The 18673-nt window shown below is 39.9% G+C and overlaps 2 protein-coding genes across 5 annotated transcripts in view; one reads left to right on the plus strand and one right to left on the minus strand.

Annotated features, from left to right (window-relative positions):
- Nucleotides 1-11994: 11994 nt before the first annotated feature.
- Nucleotides 11995-13578, minus strand: RAG2 (recombination activating 2). Its single transcript, XM_027581310.1, has one exon. The coding sequence runs from the start codon at nt 13576-13578 to the stop codon at nt 11995-11997; it is 1584 nt and encodes a 527-aa protein (XP_027437111.1).
- Nucleotides 13579-13895: 317 nt separating this feature from the next.
- Nucleotides 13896-18673, plus strand: part of IFTAP (intraflagellar transport associated protein) — a 68590-nt gene continuing 63812 nt past the window's right edge. For 2 of the 4 annotated variants that reach the window (XM_027581392.1, XM_027581395.1), the window contains exon 1: nt 13896-14023. Coding sequence is in view for 1 of the 4 variants with exons in the window: in XM_027581396.1 (XP_027437197.1) it covers nt 14017-14023 (7 nt within the window). In the remaining 3 variants the exon portion in view is untranslated. Of the gene's footprint in view, nt 14024-14138; nt 14271-18673 lie in introns of those variants that run through there. The other 2 variants (XM_027581396.1, XM_027581393.1) reach the window with 2 other exon arrangements.

Here is an 18673-nt window from a genome sequence, read left to right on the forward strand (position 1 = left end):
GAAGGGCAGCCACTTTTGAGCTGGTTTTGCAAATAAGTTTTCCTCTGGGTTGCACTGAGGCCTTCTCCTCGCGCACCCTTCACTCCTGTGTGTGGGGTTTCGCCACCCAAACAGTGGCAGATGGGAGAGGCCCACGGTGCTGAATCCATGTCAGGAATGGATAACTGATGAGCTGATTGCTGGAGCCGTTTCGGGAGTTCAGAAAAGCAACAGGAGAAATCAGTTATTTGAAAGCTCAATAACTCAGAACAGGAGTAACTGCAGGGGACCAGAGATGAACAAAGATGTGCATTGTGTGTAACTGAGTGACATGGAAAATCAAAGCCAAGGTTGTCAAAGAACAGCCCTGGAAGCCAGGAAAGGAATTTGTCTTGTGGTTTTCATTCCCCACCCCTTCAGTTTATTATACTTTGTATTGAGATATACATGTTTTTTTTTTTATACCATTTCTGTAGAATTCTTTATTTTGTAAATTTCACAGATCTGGGCTCATGCCATATGATTCAAAAATCTTTAAAAGCTTTTCAGATTTCTCTAATAATAACATCTTACACACTTGTATGGCATGATGACCTTCACAGAGTGCTCTCAATGCATTTTCTCACTTGGTACATTTATGCAGAAATACCCTACTTCCAGGAAAATTTTGGAAAATCAGCCCTCTTCTGGGTTTCAATGATGTCACCATGGAGTGACCTTGAGAATTTAGAAGGTCATCGGTGACTATGAATTTTTCAGTAATAAAGTTGGAAGAATAAAACTGTTATCTACAGTTATTTATTAAGTCTTCTGATAATACATTTTTACTTAGCTATCAGTAGCCAAGTATGATTTTTATTTTTACTTTTTAATTTCAATTAATTTAGTGTCTCCAATGCTTTTCTATAGAATCTTGAAGCCACAGAGGCTTTTAAGATCTGGGTTTACTCACTGTGTAAAAACAGATTTAATGTCTTAATGAAAATTTCTGTGAGCTTTTCTCCATATGAAACCTGGGTCAATTTTACTAAATCCAGATTTCATGGAGTCTTTCTCTCTGTAAGATGTTACTCTTTCTATTAAGATCAGTTTATTTTCAGTGTTTTCAGATTTTTGTAGCAGGATATGTATTCAGATTTTTGTAGCAGGATACCTTTGTAATTTTCTCACCTGCTAAGTTTAGATGAAGCCTGTTCATAGCGCAGAAGAAGAGTTAACATTTGTAGAGTGTTTTTTTTCCCCCATTTTAAAATATTTTCACATTCATTTTGCCTCATTTCTCCTCACAACAACTCTGTGAGGGTAGACGTTGTTACTATTCCCACTTGATGGAGGGTTAAATAATCTGCCCAAAGTTACAGTAATAATAAATGTCTAATCTGGAATTCGAACTCAGGTCTTTTGTCTCCAAATTCCATATTCTTTCTACCAAAAAATTTAACCACCATCTTTTTTTTTTTTATAAGGCAGTATCATAATTTGTTTAGAATCTCAAACTAATCACTGCAGTTTATAATTCTTGGGAGCAGGCATGGGTGGGTTTTGTAAGTCATTATTGTGTTTTGGGCCCTTTGATAGAAGAAAGTAATGGTAAAGCTCCCAAGAGCCCCCCAAAATCTCCGGTGGCTCCAGTTATTTGGAAACTATTGTCTTCATCTTTACGAATTTGGGAATTGCCAATTGCTGGCAATTTAGAGCAGGCATAGAATTTCATATGCTAGTGAGTCATAATGATATGTTAGTGTTAATTAGTTTTTTTCTTTCTTTGATTTTATTGGCCATAATTGCCACTGTTCATACACAGTATATCAGAGAACTGTGTAATTTAGTTGTCAAACATGTGTCAGTGACATTATCCTAAATGATATGCATTTGGTGCTTTCGCAGGGATCGAGCCCCGTATTTTCCATTAAAAAATACAGCAGTTTTTCCTTGCTTTTTATATACAACATATATAGAAATTACAAAGACATTTGTAATTTAATTGTCAAAAATATATACACATTTTAATTGTATTTTTTTCTTGGAAATGTCGAGTTTTGTATTTTGCAAATTAATGGGCTTCTGTGTCACCCCTTCCCTTCCTCTTATTTAATCCTTACAGCATGCCTCCGCACTAATAAACAGCTAAATTCATGTAATCATTCATTTCTGGAAACATGCTGGTGCTGGTTATTTGTAGATTTTCCTCCCCCTCCTCCCCATTTCCACTCTGTTACTCGATTGGTGGCACTGTAAATACTTTACAATATTAAATTCCCCTTTTCTAGCATTGTAGGGACTATTTTGAATGCATGTGATGAACAGCATGATTTATAACACAACCTTCCCAATAATCTTAATCAGATCCCATTTTGATAAGCCCCAGGAACATCTGGCTGCGGACATTTCAGTACGTAGAAATTCTGCCTATGGTTATGTTAGCCCTCATTGTTGAGATTGCAATATCCAAGGCCTGGTTTTATTCTCGAGTTTTATTTTTGACAATGCCCATTGTGAATATGGTCACATACTCTAGGGAAATTCACCACACTGAATGCATCTTTTTTTTTGGAGTATAGACTTCAGAAGGGCAATGTATTTTCCTCCCATGAAACCTGATTCTACAAGTTTTCCTGCCAACCCACGGAGGCACACTGCAGGGACCAGTGATAATAGCTGATGAAAACTGAGGAATGGGCCAGGGAAGGTCAAAAAGTGCTTTGGGATTCATAAACATGCACTGAGAAACAAGAGCAGGAGAAAAGATGTCTTTTCCTTCCAGGTGAGCTGGAATTTAGTTTTGCCTCAATTTGTTTTCACAAAATATAGATGAAGATAAAGATTTTGTTGATTGAGTATGTAGGTCTCACATGACATCAAACAGAATTCAAATTCCACACAACCAGGAGGCAGGATTTGTAAGCACCAGTGGTGTTTGGGAGGAACGAATCATCGTGTGATGCAAATAATTTTTGAGTGCAGATTTGTATGTGTCTTTAGTTTTTGTATGAGAGATGGTCCATTTTTTAATGTTAAGAGATTTTAAGTAAGGGTGGATATTTTGTTCTATTTTATTTTCTTCTCTTGAACTATAGTAATCTACATAAATAAACCCTGGAAATCATTTTTGGTAAGATTTTTGTGCAGAACTGCACTTCACTTTGTTTTCTTAACAAATAATCATAAAGTTTGTTAATGACTCCCAAGAGCCTTATTTTTTGTGTTTTAGGGAAAGTTCAGGTCCCAGGATGCAATGGAATTTATTTGATGCAGATGACCTATGTTTCCACGTCCAACGTTTTGAGATGAAACAAAGTATGTGTTTCAGTACTTACTTTTACATTTTAATATTTTCACTTCTTATTAATATTGTGGTTATTGTTAACAAGTTTATGTTTAAGTGTTTGAAATAAAAGTTTAAAATTTGGAAAAGAACATGTATTGTGTGATTATTGTGATAATCCTATTGAGTGCAACATTTGAAAAAATGAAGTAACACATATTTCTTGAGGGAAATACAGAATAAATTTGGTGGCCTTTAGAATAAAGGGCAACAGAATAGTGATTAATAGGTATCATTTACCCTAATATCAGCTGAGACCATTTGTTTCTGGATATTTGAGGTGAATAGTAAACCTTTTGAAAATGTAGAATTTGAAAATCAGTAGTTTTTGTTTTGTTTTGTTTTTAAAGATTTTATTTATTGGGGCACGTGGGTGCCTCAGTGGTTAAGTGTCTGCCTTCGGCTCAGGTCATGATCCCGGGGTCCTGGAACTGAGTCCCGCATGGGACTCCTTGCTCAGCAGGGAGCCTGCTTCTCCTGCCTCTGCCTGCCACTCCCCCTCCTTGTGCGCTCTCTCTCTCTCTTTCTGACAAATAAATAAATAAAATCTTAAAAAAAAAAATCCTAGGATCATGACCTGAGCCGAAGACAGACGCTTAACCAACTCAACTACCCAGATACCTGAAAATCAGTAGTTTTTTACTCTTTTTGAGAATCTGATAAAAATACAGGTCTGTTCCCCAGAAAACTCACATTTTGATATACTCAGAATTTTGATCGGAGTGGTTGACTTGTCCATGGTCACAGAGATAATGGCAGCACTGAGCTGGATGCCAGGTTCTCTTGTCTAGGGCAGTTCCTGATGGTGATGATCACAGTGATAATAGTATTACTACTAAACCAGCAACACCTGCCACTTAGCAAACAAGGTGGAAGGAACTGCCCATGGCTTTCTCACTGGGTCCTTTCGGAGTGGGTACCGCTATTACCTCCGTGTTGTGAGTCTGGTCACTGAAGCTTAGCTCAGCCAGCGAAGGGCAGAGGCACTGCTCCACAACTTCCCCATTCGGCCCTCACATGACTGGGTGGCCTCCTTTTCATCCATGAATTTTCAAGCATCTCAGCACCACCTTTGCTAGAGAGCTCTCAGCTCCCTTCTGCTCAGAGCAGAGATTCAGCCTGGTGCTTCTGTGCAACCGTACCGGTTTTTTAAATACTGAAATATGTTTGTACTTGTAGGCAAATAGCTTGTGTCCTGAAGGCCCCAGGACCCTTTCCATTCTGGCAGCCTGCCCCATCCTCCAGGAACTCATGATCCAGCAAGTAACAGGTTAATTCCCAGCACCTCAAGGAGCCTTAAGGACTGCCCCCACACCATTGGTTTGATTTCTTTTTTAACTGTTACCCTACCTTGTTTTATTGTTTTCCAACTTCATTGAGATAAAATTGACAAACAGAATTGTCTATCAAGTGTACCACATAATGATTTGATATACATTGTAAAATATTTACCATAATCCAATTAACACATCCATCATCTCACATCCTTACCTTTTATTTTGGTAAATAAAAGGACGTAGCCTGTGGGAAGACTGAGGTGGAGAGTGATTGCTGGAATCTAAGAACAGAAGGAAGGTCCCTCTGGCAGGAACAGATTGAGTGAAGTCAGGAAAGGGTTGTGTGTGTCTGGAGAATCAGGCAGAGGCCTCATTATGCAGGACGTGGTGGGCTGGGTAAAGACTTTGAGCCCTACCCCAGTGCAAATGGAAATCTCTGAAGAAGAGTTTTAAGCAGACAATGGATGCCATCCATGCCAAGTCGGGGGTGTGAGAAATACTTTCAGAAGGTATAAATGTGAGGGGATTTGTTCAAGATAGAGAAGGGTCACACATATATATTTAAATGACAGAGTAGCAATTTCAAGCATTTTTTGATGTCAGTTATACAGGGCCTACTAATTCACGTCTCACTCCCTCAGACAACTGTGGCCAACCCTAGGCAGGAGGACAGGAAGGGAGGTTCGGCTGTAGCATCATCTTCTCATAAATTTAGCATTTCTTCCCATGAAGAAGTTTCCCTTTCTCATGGGAAGTTCCTTTTCTCCTTGGCTTCTATATAATCCTTTTTTCCCCTCCTCATAGTGACAATGTATCTCTGCCTTTACCAAATACACACTGAGTTAGTTGCAGGCCAAGTATGCGTATTTTTATCCTGAAGTCTGATCAAGGTCTAAATAAATACCTAGCGCTCCGTTAGGCATCTTTCCATTTTTGTCTTCAAGAAGTTCATTGAAAAGGTTTTCCCCACAGTGATCAATTCTCCAGCTCTCTAATATCAACTGGATGTCCCATAAGTCCATTCAATTCTGACATTAACTATTCAAAGTTAGCCCAGACTCCACAGGCGAATGGCTCAGTCCCATAAGACTCCCCCACCCCAACACCAGCCATAAATGAGGTGCCCAGGCTGCCCACACTTCTGCCTGGTCGGCTATAAATCTGGGGGTCCCACAACCCTCATTCCCAAGGTTGATAATTCATAGGAATGGCCCACAGAACACAGGAAGTCACTTTTTTTACATTTACTGGTTTATTATAAGGGATGCAAATAAACAGCCAGATGAGAAGGTCTGGAGGTGTCCTCAGTGCGGGAGCTGCAGTCCCCATGGAATTGGGGTGCACTATCCTCCCACTCCAGAAGACTTCTGAACCCTGTTGTTTAGGGGCTTTTATGGAAGTTTCATTATGTAGGCATGATTTATTAAATCACTGGCAGAAGTTGGGAAATTTGGGGGGTGGGGCTGAAAGTTTGAAGCTTCTCATCAAGGCTTGGTCTTTCTGATGACCAGCCCACACCCTGAAGCCATCTAGGGCTGTCAAGAGTGGCCTCATTAGAACAAAAGACTCTCAGGGTGCCTGGGTGGCTCAGTCGGTTAAGCGTCTGCCTTCAGCTCAGATCATGATCCTGGGGTCCTGGGATGCAGCCCCACATTGGGCTCCCTGCTCAGGGGGGAGTCTGTTTCTCCCTCTCCCTCTGCCCTTCCCTCTGTTCCTGCTCTCTCTCTCTCTCAAATAAATAAATAAAATCTTTAAAAACAACAAAAAAAGAACAAAAGTCTCTCCTATCACCCTTATCACTCAAAAAATTCCAAGAGTTTGGAGGGTATTATGCTGAGCGAAGTAAGTCAATCAGAGAAAGACATATATCATATGACCTCACTGATATGAGGAATTTTTTTTTTTAGATTTTATTTATTTATTTGAGAGAGAGAGAGAGAATGAGAGAGAGAGAAAGCACATGAGAGGGGGGTAGGGTCAGAGGGAGAAGCAGACTCCCTGCAGAGCAGGGAGCCTGATGCGGAACTCGATCCAGGGACTCCAGGATCATGACCTGAGCCAAGGTCATGACCTGAGCTTAACCAACTGAGCCACCCAGGTGCCCATGAGGAATTCTTAATCTCAGGAAACAAACTGAGGGTTGCTGGAGTGGTGGGGGGTGGGAGGGGTGGGGTGGCTGGGTGATAGACATTGGGGAGGGTATGTGCTATGGTGAGCGCTGTGAATTGTGTAAGACTGTTGAATCACAGACCTGTACCTCTGAAACAAATAATACGTTATATGTTAAAAAAAAAAAAAAGAAAAAGAAGAAGCTAGCAGGAGGGGAAGAATGAAGGGGGGGAATTGGAGGGGGAGACGAACCATGAGAGACTATGGACTCTGAGAAACAAACTGAGGGTTCTAGAGGGGAGGGGGGTGGGGGGATGGGTTAACCTGGTGATGGGTATTAAGGAGGGCACGTTCTGCATGGAGCACTGGGTGTTATACGCAAACAATGAATCATGGAACACTACATCAAAAACTAAAGATGTAATGTATGGTAATTAACATAACATAATAATAATAAGAAGAAAAGAAATTCCAAGAGTTTTAGGAGCTTTGGTATGCCAGAACCAGGGACAAAGTCCAAATATCTTTCTCTGACACTACATTCATGTTTTTTAATGGTTCAAAACTGGTGATTTGGTCATCTTTTACATACACACCCAAATCCCTCCTCTTGTGAGTTATCACTCTACATTTTGCATGGCACTTCAAGCCATCTTTTTTACATTTTACAGTTGTCTTGGACACAACATCTCTTCAGCAAACGTCAGTATAATGAAGGAAACGTAGAGATATTTTAGTCCAATTTCTTAATTTTACCAATATCTTCCAGGTTAAAATAAGAGAGGTAAACTGTTATTGCAGGGATAGCTTGCACTACACTATTTCAAATTTGTCACCAACTGCTTTAAGTGTACGATTTCACTTTCTGTAAGTCTCCTGCCCTGACCCTGGCCCCATTCCACAGTAAGACAGTAAGTTCCCCGAAGAGGGGGCTCTTCTTTGTTCTTTTTCAGGTCCCATAATATTTATTGTGGATCTTGGACTTTCAATCAATGTTTACTGATGGGTACCCTGAAGAGGCCCACTAATAGAGGAAGTAAGCCAGAGATTTGAGGGATCTTTATCCTTAAGCTATAATTACTCATCAGCCTTTTTTTTTTTCAGTACAGGCAGGGTGGAGGAGACCAGGGAAAGGGAGAAGCACACTCCCCGCTGAGCCCAGATCCTGATGCGGAGCTCGATCTTGCTACTCCAGGATCATAACCTGAGCCGAAGGCAGATGCTTAACCAACTGAGCCACCCAGGCGACCCTCATCAGCCTTTTAAAAGGGGGGTTATTGACAACTTTCCTTCTTATTCTAAAAATTATAATGTAAATGAATACACATTTACTGGATTAATATCTAAAGACAGAATGAGGTATTAGCTCTCTTAGTAATAAATGTACTTTATTAGATGTTTTCTGACAGAACTAGGTTTGGGGAAATATGGTATCATTTATGTTAAATTCCAAGTCAAAAGGCAATATTCTATGCTAGAGTGGAATTTGGTGGCATATATATAATGTGGAATTCTTGTCACTGTATATTAGAATGGCTGCTTATTCAATCTAAATTTACCATGAAATGCTCAAGAGTGGTGCAGAAACAGACAAGTTGTAGGTGGCCTCACAGAGAGAACTGTGGCCACGGTCGGAGAGGAAGGGCCTGAATGATCTCCTCCTCACCATGTGAGAGCCCACTAGGGACCCAAAAGCAGCTGAGAGAGAGCTAGATCTAATGATGTCTTGTAGTTAAGGCTGAGATACAACTCAGGAGTCATTAAGCTGATAACCTCAGGCCCCGTGGGAGCGTGGATGCTGTAGCAGAAGCTAGTGAGAAGGAATGATGACCTTAAGAACCAGATGCTTCACTCCCACTCACTCCTACTCCTGGCAACTCAGCATTATGTTTCTCCCTGGAATTTGGATAAAAAGTTGGGTGAAGAGGGAGGACCCTAAATCTATCAAAATTAAATTTCCAACACACAGTAAAAAGGATGCATAATACAATGTGAGTTATTGAAAAATACAGTTTTGTTTCTTGTACTTCTGAGTATATATGCAGAGATTTGTAAGTGCTATAGCCATCAAGGAGGGGATGGGGTTCAGAGCAGTCTTCCCGGGGGGAGCAGGTATCTGAACTGAGATGTAGAGTGGATAGGAATGGGCCAGATGGACGAGGTTATTAGCAAGAGTGATAAAGCACAAGAGGAAAGCTATGCCCAGCAGAAAGGATGAGCTCATGAAAAGCCCTGAGTACGGAGACAATTAGGGGTTCTCGCTAGAAATATTATCATTTTAGCATTTCTAGAAATTGAGCACTACGTGTGAAAGGAGTAGTGAAACAGGCTTTAGAGGGGACAGGGCAAATAGTAGGGACGAAGTTGTATGTGACTTTGTTTTACTAATGAAGACCACAGGGCGCCGGCCCCTGCTTATCTCTTTAGGCTCCTGACATTCCATACTCCTCTTGTTTCCTGTGCTTTAGCCAGATTACCTTTCAGTTCCTCAAAGATGATAAGCTTCATCTCACCCCAGGGACTTTAGACTATTCCTTTTCCTTACACTTCCCTTCCTCCTGACACATTAAATGCACTCGTACTTGTAGACTAAAATGATCACCTTGGGAAGCCATATACTTATTTATTGATATTATTCGGTGTAAACAGTTTCCAGACTTATCCTTAGAACCTACTTATGAACCCTATCAGAAAGCCCATCTTGTAGCTTGTACCCAGACTTCCTTTTTTTACCTAAGTGGTGATATAACACAGAGCATTATACCCTACCAGGCTTTGGTTGATGTTTGTCTGTTTCCAGAAACCAACTCTATCTCTGATGGTGGAAGAGGGACAGTTGTTAAGTTTCTTCAGAGAAATGAACCATAGGCCCTGAAGGTGACTGAAATGTGAGTCATAGAAATATTTTAAGCATGGAGCACCTGGGTCGCTCAGTTGGTTAAGCGCAACTTGGTTGAACTTGGTTGAACTCTTGGTTTCGGCTCAGGTCATGATCTCACGGCGGTCGTGGAATGGAGCCCCACATTGGGCTCTGCGCTCAGTGTGGACTCTGCTTCAGATTCTTTCTCTCTCCCCCTCTGCCCCTCCCACTCACTCTCACTCGCGTGCTCTTTCTCTCTCAAAGAAATAAATAAAATCCTAAAAAAAAGAGAAATGTTTTAAGCAAAAGCAGTATATCATTGGAGTGAGTACTCTTCTAATGTGGTTCATTTGAATGTTTGCATATGCTTATTAGAACAGAAGCCTCATTATCTTTAATGTCATGTCTGATGGACTCACTGGTGAGGTGACTTAAAAAGACCTATTTACTCGAGTATGTGGTGAGCAAAACCAAAATACTTGCTTTTGTAACACACACTCATATACCACACACACGTACACACCACAAAAATAGCTATGCTGGTGGGATTCGAGTTTAACTATAGAACCCAGTGAGTTCAGAATTAAATCACTTAGACTATCATATCTTAATCTCACTGACTACAAGACAAATGTGGTAATAATTCTTTAGCCACTCAGTCACAATAAACAAGTAAAGATAAGGGAATGTATCTACCTCTTGAGGAAATAACTCTTTTGAATTCTATGAAGGATATTTCAGTTTTAACGTATACCACTTCCTGTTAACAGAAAAAAAGAAATCAAAGTAAAATGATCCTGAGAAAATTAAATAGTAGGGCGCCTGGGTGGCTCAGATGGTTAAGTGTCTGCCTTCAGCTCAGGTCATGATCCCAGAGTCCTGGGATCGAGTCCCGCATCGGGCTCCCTGCTCCTTGGGAGCCTGCTTCTCCCTCTGCCTCTCTCTCTCACTGTCTCTCATGAATAAATAAATAAAATCTTAAAAAAAAAAAGAAAATTAAATAGTAAAATTTTGTCCCTAATTGGGGCAATTAATAATTGGAGGAAATCAATATCAACAGAAGACATTTTAATGTTTTATTAGTTTTACATACGTGACAAAAACAACAGAGCAGTGGTACAGTAAATTGTTCAAACGGAATATTCATTAAGCAACATTACTGAAATGAACTGAACATGATTTAATTCATCCAAGTTACTTTTAGTATCTAAGACATGGAACTGGTGCAGACGAGCTTGTGTTCCAGGGCTTTATCTCCTGTATAGTCACATTTCCCCTAAATCTGGCCATAGTAGTTCACACACTGTGGACTCTCAGTGAAAACTGATGGATAAGAAGCTATGGCTTAAGCTCTTAGGATAAGGCGAGATGCTTTGCCAGAAAAATATTCCAAAAGGAAAGACATTTCTCTAAGGTCATCTTATTATCAGTTGATGTCTTAAAGCCTCAAAATTAACAGTATTTTTAACTTTCTTTCTAGAAAGTATCTAAATGAACCTTTGCAATCTCATTGATTTTATAATTTTCATTGGCAGCAAACTCCATGTATCAACTAGATGCATACACGCACAAATTTATTTTTCCCCATTTAAAATCTTCTACCTATTAACTTTAGAAAATCCTTTGAACTTTTTTTATTTGGGGGAAATAATACTGTTGTTCTTTATGAGATTTAATCGGTGGTCCTTTCTTAGTGTGCTCTCACTTATCCTCTTTCCCCAGAATGCTAAGTAGCAGTGGACTTCAGTTTTCATTAAATTTCTCAAAGAACTGGTTCAAGTGAGTGGACTTGGTTCATCATCCATGAACTAGACGGTGGGGGGATCCTCTGAAGAAAGTTCATGCAGGTAACTTGATAAAATACAACAAACTTGATGTAGATTCCTTTTCTTTTCCTTCATGTCAATGGAGACTGTCTTATGGTTTAAATAAGCTATAGGGAACTTTTTCTGTTCGCAGGCATAACCAAGAGGCCAGTTTAGAGTTAGAGGTGTACAAAGAGCACTAGCATGGGGTACAAGTGATCTAGGTTTTAACTTTTGGTCAATCACCAAGTTGTTATATTGTGCAAAAATAATTCATTCAATTCCTTTGGGTGTTAGTTTCTTTATCAGTTTAACTTTGTCTTAAGTAGCTTATTTGTAACCAAAAATCATATGAAAGATATAAGTATATCTTGATTATTTTTACTGCTTCTGTATTTAAGATTCCTTGAATGAAAAAATTCAGGTCAGAAATTCTCATTTAAGATACCTTTGAGTAAAAGATTTTCAAGTATTTAGCATTGTATTATGAGCACTTTTCCTTGGCACTTAATTCATAAGATTAAAAGAAAACATAGACATTTTCAATAAAAAATAGGAATACAATTTTCATCATTGTTATGATTCTTTAAAACAGGTTTAAAAATCTGATGCACTTGAATTTGAAAGGCTTTTGTGAAACTAATCAAACAACCTTCTAAGAAAAGATTTCTTGGCAGGAGTAAAAATTTTCCCAGAACCTTTTTTGTGGAGGGATTTCAGAGGAGGCTTTTTTAAGGGTAGGACTCTTTTGGGGGTTTGCAGTGCTCTTGCTATCTTCACATGTTCATTGCAGTAATATTTGTTGCTTCCTTCTGACAGATGAATGAGCGTGTCTTCTGCCAGATCCATGCACTGAGCATGGACCCAGTGCCCGTCTCCATGAGAACAGTAGATCATGGCAGGTTTGTTGAGCTCAGTTGAATAAAATGGTACCCAAGTGTTGATATCCACATCACAAGTGGGGCAGCATGTAATCCAGTAGCCTGTCTCAGACTCATCTTCCTCATCATCTTCGTTATAGGTGTCAAATTCATCATCACCATCAAAGCTATATGCTTCTGCACTGAAACAAAATTCTTCTGAGTCTTCAAAGGGAGTGGAGTCCCCTGGGTCTTCTGTTGATGTCTGACTATTTGTGAGCGTTTTCTGATCTTCATTCACATTGTCTTCAGCACATTTCAACATATAGAAATAGAAGGCGTCTGAAGTAGCCTGTTTATTGTCTCCTGGTATGCCAAGGAGTACAGTTCCATTTCCCATGTTGCTCCCAAACCAGATCTTGCTGTGCTTAAGATCTGGGGTCCAATCTGGGGTCTCCATCTCACGAATTTCTATCTTATTGTCCTCTAAAGAGACGATGTTACAGACCATTCTCTTTTGATTTTCAAGCTGATAGCCACCAACAATAACAAACTCATCATTGTTTGTTTGCGTCAGGATTGCACTGGAGACAGAGATCCCTCCTGGCAAGACTGTGCAATTCACAGCTGGGCTACCCAGTGGGAGATCAACCTTTATTCTGTATAGGTTGGCAGGGCGGGTGTTATTGGCAAGTGAATGTCCTCCTAAAATATAAATGGTATCATTTCTGGCAATAGAGACATGAAAAGATAGCCCATCCTGAAGTTCTGGAAGTATGTATGATGTAGAGCACCCAAATTCAAAATCCACCAAGAAAACATGGGGCAGACAGTCAGCTACACTATTCCATTTTTCTGTGGTTCTTTGGGAAGAAGGAATGTATGACCGTCCTCCAAAGAGAACACCTATACTTTTCCCTCGACTATACACCACATCAATGGAATGACCATATCTGGCTTCGGGAACATCTCCTACCAAGTCTTTCTCCGTGCAGCGAAAAGTAACTTTTTTGCTGTTCTTGCCAGCAATAGACATGACATAAATCTTATCTGAAAGCTCATTGTTTGGTGTTTTCCCTCCATGGATGATGTATTGATGTTTTTCAGACTCTAAGCTGCTTCTGAATATGCAAGTGGCCGGGTAACGAAGAGGAGGAAGGTAGCAGGAATCCTTAGAGAAAAGTGCGGGCTTCAGTTTGAGATGGTTATGCTTTACATCAAAATGGAAAACTCCAGTGGGGCAGGACCTCTTTGGCCAGCCTTTCTGGCCAAAGAAGAAAACTTGCCCATCAAAATTCATCAGTGAGAAGCCTGGTTGAATTAAGGCTATGTTATTACTGACTGTTATCATCTGTAGTGACATATTTTCTGATCCTGTGTAGATCTTTTATCTGAAAGAATTTAAAAAAATAACATATAACTCTTCACATAAATCACTTCACAGGTAAAAATCTTGTTAAAAAAAAAGTTCTTCCACAAGCTTGTAGTGGAACTGAATTAGCAAAATCCAGGCAGCTACGTTAGCGACGAGCCACAGAACTTTCCTTCCCAGTAGGATCAAGCAACTGGGACATGTTTTAGACAAGGACTATCCTCCCTTAGATTTCTGGGAATTGTAGTCCTTTTCTCCTCCCAGATTCACCGCTTGTCGGCGGAAAGAACTACGTTTCCCAGGAATCCGTTCTCTATGTGTGGCTCATGTTTTTCTGGTACAGGAGAGGAGACTCCTAGGATGCCTCGCTGAATAAAGACGCTCAAAGTGCGAAGTGACTAGATGGGAGCCAAGGCGGAAAACTAGGAAATGGGAGGTGAGAGTGGCTGACGCAGACCCAACATCCGGGTTACGGGAAGGCCGCAGCACCAAGAGGGGCGTCAGGCGACCCGCTGGGGACTCTTAAATAGGTGACCCAGTAGGAAGCACAACTGCTTCTGGACCTAGTGGGGTTGCCTGGAAACCGCAGCCTAAAGGGACGTCCCGGTCGAGAAGTCGTTGCAGACTCCTTCCGCCCGGACGCTTTGGGGGACTGGATTCAGTTGCACCTCTGCAAACCCTAGGTTGCTGGGACGGGACGGGACGGGACGGGGCGGGGGGGGGAGGGAACACCAAGGTCGCAAAAGCTGTGACTATTTGACTATTTTACGGAAGCCAGAGATCGGTCTCTGAATACCTGGAGTAGAGGGAAGAAATTATCTGATAATGATTTAGTAGTGGAAACACTGTAATTAGATCTTAGAAAGTGTCACGTCAAAGGCCCCCTGTTTTCCTCGATCGCTCTTGCTCACGTTTTTAGGGTTCTTTTAGGGAGGCAGAGAAGATTCCTAAACACCTCCCTGCCTCCTCCACTCTCTTTTTCTTCTCCTGCCCCTCCCTTCTCTCTCCCTCTCTAGGAAAAATACAGTTAGTGGCTGTTTTTCAGATCTCTCTTTCCAGCCCAAGACATTTGAAATAATTCCTTAGTAACTCTGTAGTAAGCAGACGCTAAGCAAAGAGGGGCCAGAATTATTCAGGATTTAATCCTAGTATTATATACTTTTTTAAAAAAGTTATTTACTAGATGAAGTAAGCTTGATCAAATTTTATTATCATTACTTACCTTAGATTCCAGGAGCCTTAATAATGTACTCCCTGTTTGTAGACTGAAGTCCTAGGCACCAAACGTTAAAGGAAACAAAGTAGTACAGATTCCTGACTGTTAAGAGTAAATTGTTAATATGCTTCAAAAACAGTTTGAAACAGTGTCTCTGAATATGACTCTCAGTTCTTCAGAGTCTGGGCTCTGAGGGCTGAAGGGCTGTATTCAAATCCTGTCTCTGTCACCTACTAACTCTATGAATTTGTAATTTAATATCTCACTGTCTCAATTTCCTCATCTGTAAAAATGTAATTACCTACTTCCTTGGTCAATGTTAGTTATGATTAGTAAATTAATAAATGTAAAGCACTCAGAACAGGGCTTTGTACACTGTGATAGTTTTTATAATTATGCTCGACCTTATCAAAAGTAGGGTTGTTAGTACACAATTACCTGCCAGTCACGGCAGATGATATTTATAACATTGGAGATGGTGAGATAGGATTTAGGATCTGGGATCTGATCAGTGGGTATAGATTGGTTAACTTTTTAGACTAATGAGAATTGGAAAAGCATATCAATGGAGGTGGTGAGTTCATTTTAAATAACAGGAAATAATTCATTTATTCTTCTGTTTCCCTTTCTCTAAACCCTCATTAAATATGCAGATTTTGAAGTCTGAGTCCAGGTCTGGGCTCTGAAACTTAGTTGCTGTGTAACCATCTTGGGCAAGCTATTTTTATTCTGTTCTTTTCTGGAAAATGGGAATCGTTTTAGTACCTATTCATTGGGTTGCTTTGAAGGATAAATGGGATAACACATACAAGTCACAAAGCACAGTGCCTGGCATATAATGAGCATTTAATAAATGTTTGTTGACACTATATTTTTATTCTCCCTGCAAAGATTCCCTGGACCATTTAGAATCTATGGTCAGTCTAATGAGATGTTGGGCGGGGGGGAGCGTTTTGCCTTGAAGCGCTTCTGTAGATCAGGTGTAATTAATTGCTAAATGTTCTCTTCTTAGTTTTAGTTTACTTGGGAGATTCCTTAAGGGGTGATATTTTAATAATCATCTTGTGGGTTATTAAACCAAGTGAGGACATAGTGAATGAGAAGCATTATTACTGAAGTTATGAAGGCAAGCCTGTCACTTCTTCAGACCATGGTGGTTTGTAGGTTCAGCAACTTGCCCTACTTATGAAATAACATGGGTGTTTTCTTTATTCATGGCCTATCGAAATATACATAAAAGAAGGCTTATGGGAACTAAGAAAATGCTCTCCATAGGAATTAAAAGGAAATACTGCTAACCCTCAATTCAATAAATGAAAACCGTAAATGATTACACTCAGCATGATATGTGGTGATTGTCAGAAAGTTGTCCATTTTTGGGTGGAGGGAGCACTAAAGCCAAAGTCTGTTTGTTTTAAAAACCTCTGGAGACTGTTACTGGGATGTAGAGCAAGCCATACAGGGGTAATGGATTCCAGATCCCAAGGGATGAACATATACCAACAACACTTGCTTTTAAACAGCAAGCTTTTTTTTTTTTTTTTTTAAGTTTTCATTGTAGCCTGTTGGCTTCATTTTAAGGTTTTCATAGGGAATTTGGCTTCTCATAAGTGAAAACATGATTACTATAGATTAGCAGACACATATTCTTAGGCAAGGCATAAGGAATACTACCCATTTTTTGTAGCTTAGTTTGGGTCCCTAAAGACTTCTTACCTGTCCTCCCTTTGATGCCCTGCTCTTGGTACACCTCATGATTGCAGGGTCCTAAAAACAGTGGTGAGGTTTATTACTGTTGGGATGAATTAGCTCATCTTGTAATACAGTTCCAGTATTTGTGCATTTAATTTTTAGAATACCCATTTTAAACCATGACCAGATGACTTAATGTATTTAAAGAATAAACAGGAACATTGAAAATGTTTTCACAAATTTTGCCATATTTATTTAGTTTTTGAAATTTGCTTTATTAACTTAAATATGTTTTCACTGGAGTAGGCTATTGTATACTTTTCATGGTCTTAATATGCTTATATTAGTCACATCTTGATTTTTAAGAGTTTTTGAAAGGTTATACTAGAACTAAAATAATCTACTTTCTTTAAATAGGCTGGATAAAAAAGGCAAATTTTGAAAAAGAAGACACTGTTCTTCAACCGGAGGAAGTTTCAAAGTCAACACATTAAAGATTCTTTTTAAAAGATAGAAATAGAGGACCAATAAATTTATACAATTTTCCCAACCCCATGGTGACATTCCTCAGCAGGGAGGTTTTCATTTATTCACTGTGAAGCTAGGACATAGCTGAGAATCAAAAGAAGACTAATGGTGTGAGGTCTGGGTTTGTAGTTTCCTGTGTCTGAACTCTTTTCCACCCAAAGAAAGGTACTATACTCTGAGGCATTAAATCTTACTGATCAGTGTTGCTCATGTTTTCCTGATTGCTCCAAAATAGCAGGTAACCTCATGTAATTGCAGTCATTCCATGCATGAATTAATGCTATCTTGCACAGCTAATCAGGTTCGAGGCATACATTATTTGATTTTTTTTTTTTTTTTTTTTGCTGGCACTGAAGCCAGGATTAGGTCTTTTTTCTGACACTTATGCCAGAGAAGCATTTATATACTAAGATTAACACATGGGCTCTGATGCCACAGGAATTAAATCCTTGCAGCAGCCTGACACAAGAAAGCCCTATAGTTTCCAAATTTTATAGCATCCCCTCCCCATCCGGACACCCAATCCATCTGTAACTAACACACTGCTAAAGGGGAGCATCACCTTTCCCTGAAAGTTGACAAACGTGGGTGCCCATCTTTTAGCTTTGGTAGAAATGAAGGTATTGGACCTACCTGAAGGCCAGAGGGGCTGCTCACCCCTCTCTGAATCTTTGCTGCTAAACCAGGTATTAAATGTCAGCACTTGGGGAAGATTCACTGACTGCCCACTCTGACCGTGGCAAGCGGAAGGCTCACAGTAAACAGAGTGTGTATATGCGCCTACAGATGTTCCAGTGAACACTGATCTAACGGGAGTAACTGACTGTGACCTTTTTTTTTTTCTTGTCTTTAGATGGTTGAGGGAGATATCCACCAGGGTATACACTCAAGATTTAACTATTTCCTTACCAATCAACAATAGAAACACAATCCACTATTTGTAAAGACCAAAAAAAAAAAAAATCTGGCTGAAACTTGATTTATATATTTATTAAAAACATTTTAGAAAAATATAGAAGAAAATGAATATAATTGCTATGACTTAAATACTACTATTAAGAATCCAATGGTAAAGTATTTTTGCTAAAGCAGAGACCACTAATACCAATGCCAGTCATTTTGATCTTGAATTGCTCTTCAATAGTCTCATTTTCTTTTTTTTTTTTTTTTAAGATTTTATCTATTTATTTGATAGAGAGAGACACAGGGAGAGAGGGAACACAAGCAGGGGGAGAGGGAGAGGGAGAAGCAGGCGCTCCCCTGAGCAGGGAGCCCGATGCAGGGCTCGATCCCAGGACCCTGGGATCATGACCTGAGGTGAAGGCAGATGCTTAACGACTGAGCCACCCAGGCGCCCCATGGGTCTCATTTTCTTTAACGCAACTCTCAAAAGTCATTCTAATTATTGGAGGCCTCCTACCAACTTGATATCAGGAGCTGCGGTGTAATACCACACAGCAGCATGATTAAGAAAATGGGCTTTGGAGTCAAACTGACCTGGTTTTCTTTGCCAGGTCTGCCATTTACCAGTGGAGTTATCTTAATCTCTAAGCCTCTGTTTCTCTCTCTCTGAAATGGGGATAATAGAAGTCATCACCTCAAAAGATTATTGCAAAATGATTAAGTCAGATAATATCTTTAAAGTGCTCA

The sequence above is a fragment of the Zalophus californianus genome, chromosome 11 (genome assembly GCF_009762305.2).
Source record: "Zalophus californianus isolate mZalCal1 chromosome 11, mZalCal1.pri.v2, whole genome shotgun sequence".
NCBI classification, from domain to species: Eukaryota; Metazoa; Chordata; class Mammalia; order Carnivora; family Otariidae; genus Zalophus; species Zalophus californianus.

What these genes read in the sequence shown, in the direction of transcription:
- RAG2 (XM_027581310.1), bottom strand. Translation starts at nt 13,578, where the DNA reads ATGTCACTACAGATGATAACAGTCAGTAATAACATAGCCTTAATTCAA.